The 12,151-nt window shown below is 46.5% G+C and overlaps 1 protein-coding gene across 1 annotated transcript; it reads left to right on the top strand.

The window, feature by feature from the left end:
- Positions 1-3,792: 3,792 nt before the first annotated feature.
- Positions 3,793-10,228, top strand: LOC309798197 (uncharacterized protein C2orf78-like; the record flags this gene model as incomplete). The annotated part of the gene is made up of 5 exons (XM_082646474.1): positions 3,793-3,828; positions 4,516-4,632; positions 5,242-5,371; positions 6,343-7,089; positions 8,209-10,228. 5 exons carry the CDS (start codon positions 3,793-3,795, stop codon positions 10,101-10,103), a joined length of 2,925 nt encoding a protein of 974 aa, XP_082502600.1. The 3' UTR covers positions 10,104-10,228.
- Between the last annotated feature and the right edge of the window lie 1,923 nt (positions 10,229-12,151).

Raw genomic sequence — 12,151 nt, 5'->3', positions numbered from 1 at the left:
TACGGATATTTATAGTAAGAGCTGCTAGGATTGTTGGTGCCACCTTGGGCACCAGGTATAAATTCCTCTATTTATTTTGATATATTTTAAGACAATAAAACTGAATAAATGAATGTCATCGAATTAATAGATGAGTAATAAACCTTTTGAATTTTGAGATGCTGCTAACTGTGGCGTGCTTTAATTTTTTGTGTTTTGTTTTGTTTTTGATGGGGTTGGAATCAAAGTCTGCATGAGAAAGGAAGCACTGAAAGTTGGATGGGAGAATGAAGGAAAGGGGAGGAAAGGGGTAAAAACTGAGGAAAGAGGAAGGAACGTGGCCCAGGGCTAGGAAGGCCAGAAGAGATTTATGGATTTATGAAAGGAAGCAGGAGTGAGGAGGAAATGGCAGAAGTAAAGAGCAGGGTCAGAGGTCAGGGCTGAAAAAACAAAATGTGAGTAGAGTTGAAGATGACGGAAGGTGAGTCTAGGTTTACTAGGAGAAATAGAAAAAGTCTCTTGGGGAGGTTGGCCTTAAGTCTCACAACCACCACACAGGTATTTAAGAAAACAAGAGGTTCAGGACACATCTCGGAAAGGTTTGAGTTGCCTTATGCAGGTGTGATTATAGTGGGGGTATAGGGAAATCTACCAGAGAGGTGGCTAGGGCTCAGAGTTATCCTAGGGGATAGGGCCTGGTATGTAAATCACCATGTACTCAACACCTAAGCACCAGGGCAGCTAATGCACTATTCAGTTAATCCTGGCAACGACAGGCAAGGCCAGTATTCCTGTGCCACTTCACTTAGAGACGTGCAGCAAAGGGCTGAGGTCACATCGCATGTGGAGGTACAAGGCCTCACTTTGAGGCCCAAATGCCTCTGAAGTCCTCAGTATTTGCAAGTGCCTGCAGGCGTCCAACCTGGCTTTCAGAGCACAGCATGCTGAGGTTACTGCTGGACGACATCAAACTTCTGGACAGGCCTAAGTATTAACTTGAGGGGCTTCCTCCATTGACCAGGGGGTGTGCCACCTTCTGTAAACATCACCATCAACTGAAACGCACGAGAAAATTCCGACGGAAGCGTCCACTCTCACGGGTGAGAGCGGTGGGGGCACGCGCACTGGGTAGCCGCTCCAACAGCCACAGGACGCAGGCGCCCAGCGGTTCAGGGGCTCCCTGGGAGGCCTCGTGGGGCAGCTCGAGGGAGTGAGGTTGGGAGAGAGCGGCAGGGGTGGGCGTCAAAAGGAATGACGTGGGGAGAAGGGAGAGATGGAGGCAGTGGATAGTGGATAGTGAAAATGGGAAAACTGGCAATTTTCATTTTCAAAATTATTTTTTTGAGATGTCATTCACATGCCATAAATTTCACCTTCTGAGACCGCAGATTCAGTGTCATTTCGTACATTCTCAAGCCTATGCAACCATCACCATCATCTATCCCATCACGTTTTCATCACCCCACAAAGAAGCCCCCATAACCATCAGCAGGCCCTCTTCATCCCCTCCTCCTTCAGTCCCTGCAACCACACATTTCCTTTCTATCACTATGGTTTTACCTTTTCTGGACATTTCATGAAATAATACAAATGTGACCACTGTGTGGGGCTTCTTTCACTTAGCATAATGTTTTCAAGTTCGTCCATGTCGTAGCACGTGTCAGTACTCCATTCCTTTTTATGACAGTGTAATATTTCACACATACACCACATTTAAAATATCCATTCATCCATCGATGGGCATTTCGGTTTTTTACACTAATAATCTCCATTTATTGACAGTGTATTCTGTGCCAGGCAGCACCAGGCTAAGTTACTGACCTTATTTCACAGATAAAGAGGCTTGGAGAGTGTGAAGAGTTTGCCCAAGATTAAGAGCTGGCAATTGGGGGAACTGGGGTTTGAACTCAGGTGAACTTCAGAGGTAATAAATTCACATGACAGAACATTAGAAAAGGTACACAAGGGCACTCAAAGAAAAGACACCCTTTTCCCCACGTTCCCCAGCCACACATTTCCCTCCTCAGAGACATCTGCTTTTGCCGTGCCGTGGAATCTTCCAGAGAATTACTTATACCTCAACATGTATGTTTCACAATTTATTGACTAATCTGTCCCACTGATTTGAAATGTCACTTTTATGGTATAATAGATTCTTATACGTACTTATGTTACTCTTTTCAGAGCTGTCCTGACTCTTTTTTGCCTATCTTTTATGTTTGCCATTTCTCTAAACTTTTTATCTTCTTTTTGATTTAAAAAACTGTTTCCTTTTCTTGTTTGTTTCTCTTAAGGCATTATCCATTATGTTCATTCACTCGTATGATTTTATTTAATTTATTTCTGTTTGGCAGTGTCGGGTATTAGTTGCAGCACGTGGTCTCTTCGTTGAAGTGCGTGGGCTCTTTCTTGCAGCTCGTGGGCTCTTTAGTTGTGGCGCGTGGGCTCCAGAGCACATAGGCTCAGTAGTTGCAGCGTGCAGGCTTGGCTGCCCTGCGGCATGTGGGATCTCAGTTCCTCAACCAGGGAAGTCCCCACTCTTGTATTATTTTAAATTTAGTCAGCTTTTCTGAATTTTTTTTCTTTTATTTTGAATTCTGTCCTGAGTTCTATCATCTTACCTAATTCTGGTTTATGCTGTTCGTTCATCTGATTTTTTATTATGGTAAAATATACATAAAACCAAATTTAGTATTTCAACCATTTTCAATTATACAATTGAGTTACATTAGATACATTCACAGTGCTGTGCAACCATCAGCACTATCCAAATTCAAAAGAATTATGTCAAGGTCTTCCCTGGTGGCACAGTGGTTGAGAGTCCACCTGCCGGTGCAGGGGACACGGGTTCGTGTCCCGGTCCGGGAGGATCCCTAATGCCGTGGAGGGCTAGGCCTGTGAGCCATGGCCGCTGAGCCTGTGTGTCCGGAGCCTGTGCTCTTCAACGGGAGAGGCCACAACAGTGAGAGGCCCGTGTATCACAAAAAAAAAAAAAAAAAAGAAAGAAAGAAAAGAAAGAAAGAAAAAGAAAGTCTAAACCACTAAATTCAATCATACAGGAATATAACATTTAAAAAAAATTTCTTTGGCTTTGCAGCATGTGGGATCATAGCTCCCCAACTAGGGATGGAACCCATGCCTGCTGTATTGGAAGCGCAGAGTCTTAACCACTGGACCACCAGGGAAGTCCCAGAATATAACTTTTAGAGGAGAAGTTATAAACCCCTTGGTTATATGAACTGCAGATTTTTAGTAAGAAGTCATGTATTTTAAACGACTTGGAGCTTTAAAGAAAGGAAGGAAGGAAGGAAGGAAGGAAGAAAAAGGGACTTCCTTGGTTGTGCAGTGCATATAATATCAAAAATAAATAAATTAATTAAATAAATTTTAAAAAGAAAAAAATGCTGAAATCCACTGACTAATTATTCAGGCTGTTATATCTCACCATTTCCAGATACATTCCTTTATAAACTTTTAGCAAAAAGTTATCTTATGTCAGAAAAAATGAATTACAAACTTTTCTCTTTTTCCAAAATTTGCGAAATTCCCCTACACTTCTACCTTCAAATTTTATAAAAACGGAAAAGTAGTGACAACCCTTATACTTATATCCAATTGCATCATCTGGCCACATGCCTTCTACATCAATCAAATAACTACAAAACAACAAAATTCGAGTCATTTGTAAATAAAAAGGAAAGAAAATCAAGCTTTTGCAAAAAACGTACAATTTCGCTTTACAAATATAGGTAGAAAAATCCTAAAGAAACATCAGCACATCTAATCGATAATTATTAAAGAATGATATACACCATGACTACCAAAAGGCGTTATTCCAAGGACTCAAGGGTAACGCAACTTTAGAAAATCTATTAATATAACTATTTACATTAATACAACAATTTAATTAATAAATGAAAGAGAATAAAATACAGGGCCAAACTGGCAGATGGTAAAAAGTTATCTGTTAACATGCAACAGTCAGTTTCGGTGAAAATGCTCTGTACGCTAAAAACAGGAGACTTAATAGGACAGAGTATTCATCAAGAACCAACAAATAACAAAAGACAAATTAGGATAAATATGAACATCATATCTAAAAAACCCTATCCAACCAACCATAGGAGCCAGAAACTTAGGAATCACCATCACTGACGGCTATTTCTCCCTCGCCCTCATCCTCAACCCACCAGCAGTGCTAACAATGATACTGCCTACATACCTCTAGAATCTGTCCACATCTTTCCACCACAATGACCACCATACCCTGGTCCCAGCCACCATTATGCCCAATTTCTACAAAAGTCTCCTAACTTGTTTCCTCGCTTCCACTCTTTCTCCCTGCAGTGCCTTCTCCACGCGGTAGCAAAATGATAGGTTGAAAATGCAACTGGGGATGTTCCACACACTCACCTTCAACAAAAAAAGTTCAACGCTTTTCTATTACTCTTAAAGTCTGAAACCTTAAACAGAAGCGTGCACGATCGAGCTCCTGGTGGTGTGGGCACTTGTGCTCTTAGCGGCTCTCCCCTCCAGTGCCGCCAGGGGAAAGGGCAGAAGGACGCAGAGGCGCTGCTGCCAGAGCTGCCGCCTCCTGTGGGAGCTGCACAGCCAGCAACCTTGCTCCACTTGGCTGGGCAGGGACCCCGTCCAGTACAGTTAGTTCCCCCGACAGCACTGGGGCCAGGCCAGGGGAGAAGGGCCAGCTGTCCTGCCAAGAAGCTCATCACCCTCAAGGCAAACACCTCCAACCCTCAGACCCCGGGATATTCAGAAGCGCTAGACGGTCCAGGCTCGCATTCTCACCTGTGCGCCTCAGGGCGTGACGTGTACTCTGCGCATGCGCCACCCCTCCCTAAACTATTGCGTCCCGCAAACGCAAGCCCATTGTTCGCTCACAGGTTGCAGAGCTATAAATACCGGCAACAGCCCAAACGGTGCGCACTTCGCTTTTGGCCGTGTTGGCAACTGAAGGAGAATGCTCGGAGCCCAGCTCTCTCTCCAAGGACCGATCTCACCCAAGTTCTCTACGGGCAGTTACTTAGGTAGGCCCTGCCCCGGGCACTGGGGGACCAGCACCTGCCAGGAGGGCTCAGCTGCCCCCAGCCCGCTCCCCGCGCCCACCGACTTCCCGTGGCCGGCCCGGGTCACCCAGCTGTCTATGGCCGGCTATCCACTCGCAGGCCAGCCCACAAGTGCCCAGTGACTCTGCATCTGTGCTTTGCCACAGAGTCTCTGAGACCCCATTCTACCATCCCGCAGGCCCTGCGCTCCTTTCTGGGGGTCCGTATCTCCATCTGCAGGCGAGGCCATCGGAAGAAGGCGGTGATGGGTGCTCTCACCTCCATGATGTCCCGCAGCTCAGGGTCCGCAGTGGACACAGTCACTGTCAGTGTGGCGCGGGGGCAGCCAGTGCCGCCCACGACGCCCAGCTGTGTCCCAAGCTGCAGCACAGAGCAGACGGTGTTGAGGGCCCTGGGAGAGAGCGGGAAAGGGATGGCCAAGCAGGAGGACGTCCCCATCATTATTGGTGGTGGTGCTATAACCACTTTACAGACGAGCAATCTGAAGGAATCAGATCGCTTGTTTCTTTCCAAAAGCACGTCAGAAATTCACTTTCGGGTAATCCTTTTGAGGTAGGATGAGAAACCAGGCTTGAAGAGGGTAAAAATGACTCTTTAAATTTACCACTTGGGCTGAGCTATATGTGAACTCTAGGTAAGAGCGTGGGAACTGCACAAGCAAAGTGAGACACTGAAGATCACAAGGGTAATTAATAGCCGTACTGTTTTCTAACGGACAAAGAAAATGCCTGTATTATAAGTTCTATTTCTCCTGCTTTCTGGCAGTGTCATGCTCAGAGCAGCGTCCTGGCAAGGAAGTCAGGATACTTAGGTTCTGAAACCTGGTAAGGATACTAACATAATGAGAGAACTTGAACAAGTCAACCTGACCTCTCTGAGCCTCCGTTTCCTTCCTCATGAAGTGAGACTGTGAAAATAGAAGTTCTCTAAGGCCCTCCTAGTTCTAAAATGCTTCCAGTCTAGGAAACAGCATAGAAGTCAATACTAGTGCAGGCTGAAGGGAAAGATAGGGCAGGGAGAAGGTTGCTTCCATCCTAGAGAACAATGTCTGAACCATACCACTTGGGTCTTCTGCCCATCTGTGCCCAAGATGGGAGCACAGGCAGTTAATACAGAAGAGTGTAAAACTGCTCAGTCCTTACAACCATCATAACTGTCTGATTTTTGGATTCTCAGTAAGTATTGACAGTAGAGGTGTCCTGATAGCAAGAACCTTCCTCAAGCATAGTGAGAATTTATCAGTCTCCCTGATTTTTTCGTCACCCCCTTGTTCTTACAGAAAATTGCCAAAATCCATCTGTACTTGGAACTCTGAATTCTCTGCAGCACTCTCTTCCTGTGGTGAGCAATGCAGCTTCCCTAACAGCAAGTGTCTGCAACTTCTCCAGAGTCTCTGCTCCTGCCGTCAGTTCGGCATCAGCTACGGCCACCTCTTTCCAGACACACATGGGTAGTGCCTACCTTCCCCAACATTCTAGCACAACTATGTTATCTGGAGTTACTGACCAGAGCCAGATCTCCACTTCAGCTGCATCCTATCCAGGTGTTTCTGAGTGGGGCATCACAGGAAGCACTGAAAAGAATTCTTCTTCACTCGGAGACTTTACTCTGGCACTCACTGACCAGCACACAGCTGCTTCCTCCATGCTTATGGCAGCCCAGTATGATAAAACTGCAGACACCAATACCATGGCCCCTCTATATCCACCACTTTCTGCCAGCCTTGCTCAGGGAACGCCATCTCAGATTCCAAATCAGGGACATAGCCTGTCACTTCCCTACCAGGAAGGAAGCCAGGTATCTTACTATAACCACGGCACACTGGGGTCTTTACTGTATGGAGAACTTGGCTCCTGCCTGCAGTCCTATGGCTCTGTGTCATACACAGGAAGTAGGGCCTCTGTGCAACCAGAAATGGTAATGGTACTAAAGGAGATTCAGCCCACCAATATCTTACCACCAGCTTCCACCTCTGGAATCTACTACCCTGTGTCTGCACACCACATCACAGAAACAAGTTTTCCAGGTGAGTACAAACAGCAAGAAAGTTGAACAATGAGGTCAGCATTCAAAAATGGGGTCAAATCTACAGCTGGGAAGTGGTGTATAGACAGGTAGCATTTAGATCCTGAGTCTTTAATAACCACTACCTTTGCTCAGGGCTGTCTGTATTTAGACTCTACATAAGAACACCTAGGGCTTCCCTGGTGGTGCAGTGGTTAAGAATCCGCCTGCCAATGCAGGGGACACGGGTTCGAGCCCTGGGCTGGGAAGATCCCACATGCCATGGAGCAACTAAGAGTAGCCCAGCAACTAAGAAGATCCAGTGAAGCCAAAAAAAATACATACATAGAATAAATAAGTTCAAAACATAAATAAATGAGTATAAATTTTTTAAAAAAGAACACCTACTGCAGGTGGGAAGGTGGGAGGGACACTGTAAAGGTCATCTATGCTACATGTACAAGAACCCCAAGAGCATACCAATAGGTACCACATTTTTCACCGCTGTAGCCGATCATTCCCCCTGTACTACCACACTGTATCTCTCCCTTCCCTAATCTACTGCCAGAGTCTCTTTGGAAGGTGTTTCAGAACTCTTGTTATGATAGTGCCAGTTTAACTGTCCTCACTTCCTTAATATATACCAGGATTTAAGACCTTAGGGTCCGAGATCCTGTCCAGAGCAAGCAGGCTAAGACTCTGTCTTTGTTTATCTATTTCATCAGGAAGGGCTCTACTCCCTCTCCTAGTTCATGGTGTGAAGTGTTCTTAGCCTCTCAGGAACGTGGGGAGAATTGAACGGACTCTATATGAGAATGCTAGGCTTTGTAAAACATTTCATTTTTGAAAAATAAGACTCATTTTCTAATTGACTTATAACAATCCTGTGAAATACAAAGAAAACCAAGAATCAGTGACAGGAAATGATCACCAGTAAGAATTACAACAGTCACCACTTATCTCGTAGCATAGAACACTGTCCATGGTCCTTAAGAAGAGTTAGTAGAAATGCCTTGCCCATCTTGCCCCTAAACACCAACACAGCGATCATAGACCTTGAAAGGTACATGATTGCTGTGTTGGTGTTTAGGGGGAGCATCTCACTTACGAGGGACTGACTTCTACCTTGACTCCTTTGTAGGGATGGAGACTTCCCTGGTGATGAAAACTTCCCTGGGATGGCAACCTCCAATCCAGACATTTTGTGTGACACAAACTCAAGAACTCCCCGAGTCCTGCAGGAGCAGAAGTATTCAGATACTTGAGAGAAATCCACCACCCGAACTTGGGGACATTTCAGGGACAGCTCCAGTCCAGAGTGCCAGTAGTCTCCTGGCCCTGCCTCCAGCTCCAAGGCAGGGACAAATAGAGAGTAAGAACTTGGAGGCTAGTACAACCAAGCTTTCAAAGCCTCTGGATGCCTACCAGATCCCAAGAGAAAACCAAGAGCTTCCACTACTCCCTTCAGAAATCCCTGATATTCACCAGCTCCCGGGCTGCACTGACCCCGTCAGCCAAGAGGAGCAGCCTGGTTCTGAAAATGCTCATCTGGGAAAGGACAGCCTGAGTCTTGAGGACCTAGGGACACTTGAAAATGGGATGGAATCTAGCAGTGGTTTTGCAGACACTACTACACTGGCGGAGCATAGTCACCTTCCCCAGCTCTTTAATTCATTGAAAGATCTTCATCAATCCAAAGGTCCCAACGTGATCAAAGCCAAAGACACCAGGGTCATTAAAGTGAATCAGGTGCAGGAAAAGCCAAGTGTCATAAAGGATCCCTCTGATCAACCCAGGAAGAACAAACATAAAGCCTCTGAGCCTATCAGTGGTGCTCCCAAGGCCAAAATCCAGCCAAAGAATCCACAGTGCCTGTTAGGGGGAGAAGTGGTTCTATGCAATGCTGCAGTCAGTGGCAGGGCTCCTGTGAACACGGCCAAGCATTCTAAAGGCAACCCTCAGGAAGCTGCATCCAGAAAGATCAGCAAAACTAAGAGCCACGGGCAGGAAAAGACCACAAGGACCAGAGGAAGAAAGAAGGCTGAAGAGAAGAAGCAGTCAGGGAACAAAGTCAAGGCAGAAGAGAAGCCAACAATTCCCAAGACGAAGCGAAAGGAACACCAAACTGAGCTTATCCACGAGAGCATTAAAAAGCCTCGAACCTCCCTAGGCATGCGCATGCTGGAGTCTGTGAAGGTTTTTCATGCACTGGGGAAGAAGAATGATAAGAGAACTGGGCTCTCTTCCTGTCGGGTCTTGGGAAATTCAAGCAACCCTAAAGACCCCCAGCCACCCCCAGCTATCCAGCCATGGCGGCGTACCCCACGTGAGGGTAAGAGTCCTGAGAAAACTCAAGTCAAAGCCCAGAAACCAGACAGCAGTGCTGAAAAACAGTGTCCATCTCCATCCCAGTATGAGCTGCCTCCACCTAAGAAGGTCAAGTTTTCTGCCTGGGACAAGCCTCAAGCTCGACCTGCTCCTCGGAGGCCACAGTCTCTGGCCTCACATCGGCCTGCTGTGGCGGACCGTGCCCAGCCTGCTTCTTCTAACTCAGCTCAACCTGCTGCAGCCAGTTCATCCCAGCCAGCTCCTGCCTCTTTGCCAGGTCCTGCCAAACCAGCTCAGCCAACTGTGACCAACCCAACCCAACCGGGTTGGACCGCCCATATCCATCCTAGTGTCCCTCAGCCTGCTGCTCCTAGGCCTGCACCCTACAAAACTTCATCTTTCGCTTTTCTCCAGCGGGGGCCTATTCCCCCTGCTCTGACTAAGTGCCGGTCCCCACCCAAGCTCCAAACCCCATTTCTACTCCAAGACTTCAGCAAGCAACGAAGACCATGGAGGGAACCCAACGTTTCTGAGCCAGTCATGTCAAAGCCCATCGAACAAGAGCAGAGACCAGAGCGGGAGGCCATGAAGAGGCGGGCTCAACAAGAACGTGAGAATGCTGCCAAATACACCTCTTTGGGGAAACTGCAAGTTTTCATTGAGAGGCAAAAGGAAATGGAAATCGCTGACTACTACGGATATTTATAGTAAGAGCTGCTAGGATTGTTGGTGCCACCTTGGGCACCAGGTATAAATTCCTCTATTTATTCTCTAATTATATATTTCTGTTTTTATTTCTGTATATTTATTAAAACAATAAAACTGAATAAATGAATGTCATCGAATTAATAGACGAGTAATAAACCTTCTGAATTTTGAGATGCTGCTAACTGTGGCGTGCTTTAAGTTTTTGTGTTTTGTTTTGTTTTTGATGGGGTTGGAATCAAAGTCTGCATGAGAAAGGAAGCACTGAAAGTTGGATGGGAGAATGAAGGAAAGGGGAGGAAAGGGGTAAAAACTGAGGAAAGAGGAAGGAACGTGGCCCAGGGCTAGGAAGGCCAGAAGAGATTTATGGATTTATGAAAGGAAGCAGGAGTGAGGAGGAAATGGCAGAAGTAAAGAGCAGGGTCAGAGGTCAGGGCTGAAAGAACAAAATGTGAGTAGAGTTGAAGATGACGGAAGGTGAGTCTAGGTTTACTAGGAGAAATAGAAAAAGTCTCTTGGGGAGGTTGGCCTTAAGTCTCACAACCACCACACAGGTATTTAAGAAAACAAGAGGTTCAGGACACATCTCGGAAAGGTTTGAGTTGCCTTATGCAGGTGTGATTATAGTGGGGGTATAGGGAAATCTACCAGAGAGGTGGCTAGGGCTCAGAGTTATCCTAGGGGATAGGGCCTGGTATGTAAATCACCATGTACTCAACACCTAAGCACCAGGGCAGCTAATGCACTATTCAGTTAATCCTGGCAACGACAGGCAAGGCCAGTATTCCTGTGCCACTTCACTTAGAGACGTGCAGCAAAGGGCTGAGGTCACATCGCATGTGGAGGTACAAGGCCTCAATTTGAGGCCCAAATGCCTCTGAAGTCCTCAGTATTTGCAAGTGCCTGCAGGCGTCCAACCTGGCTTTCAGAGCACAGCATGCTGAGGTTACTGCTGGACGACATCAAACTTCTGGACAGGCCTAAGTATTAACTTGAGGGGCTTCCTCCATTGACCAGGGGGTGTGCCACCTTCTGTAAACATCACCATCAACTGAAACGCACGAGAAAATTCCGACGGAAGCGTCCACTCTCACGGGTGAGAGCGGTGGGGGCACGCGCACTGGGTAGCCGCTCCAACAGCCACAGGACGCAGGCGCCCAGCGGTTCAGGGGCTCCCTGGGAGGCCTCGTGGGGCAGCTCGAGGGAGTGAGGTTGGGAGAGAGCGGCAGGGGTGGGCGTCAAAAGGAATGACGTGGGGAGAAGGGAGAGATGGAGGCAGTGGATAGTGGATAGTGAAAATGGGAAAACTGGCAATTTTCATTTTCAAAATTATTTTTTTGAGATGTCATTCACATGCCATAAAATTCACCACCTGAGACCGCAGATTCAGTGTCATTTCGTACATTCTCAAGCCTATGCAACCATCACCATCATCTATCCCATCACGTTTTCATCACCCCACAAAGAAGCCCCCATAACCATCAGCAGGCCCTCTTCATCCCCTCCTCCTTCAGTCCCTGCAACCACACATTTCCTTTCTATCACTATGGTTTTACCTTTTCTGGACATTTCATGAAATAATACAAATGTGACCACTGTGTGGGGCTTCTTTCACTTAGCATAATGTTTTCAAGTTCGTCCATGTCGTAGCACGTGTCAGTACTCCATTCCTTTTTATGACAGTGTAATATTTCACACATACACCACATTTAAAATATCCATTCATCCATCGATGGGCATTTCGGTTTTTTACACTAATAATCTCCATTTATTGACAGTGTATTCTGTGCCAGGCAGCACCAGGCTAAGTTACTGACCTTATTTCACAGATAAAGAGGCTTGGAGAGTGTGAAGAGTTTGCCCAAGATTAAGAGCTGGCAATTGGGGGAACTGGGGTTTGAACTCAGGTGAACTTCAGAGGTAATAAATTCACATGACAGAACATTAGAAAAGGTACACAAGGGCACTCAAAGAAAAGTCACCCTTTTCCCCACGTTCCCCAGCCACACATTTCCCTCCTCAGAGACATCTGCTTTTGCCGTGCCGTGGAA

Source organism: Mesoplodon mirus (genome assembly GCF_964341445.2).
Source record: "Mesoplodon mirus genome assembly, contig: HAP1_SCAFFOLD_2097, whole genome shotgun sequence".
Classification (NCBI taxonomy): domain Eukaryota; kingdom Metazoa; phylum Chordata; class Mammalia; order Artiodactyla; family Ziphiidae; genus Mesoplodon; species Mesoplodon mirus.
Note: the sequence above shows the minus strand (reverse complement) of the source record. Positions and strands in the feature narration are given on the sequence as shown.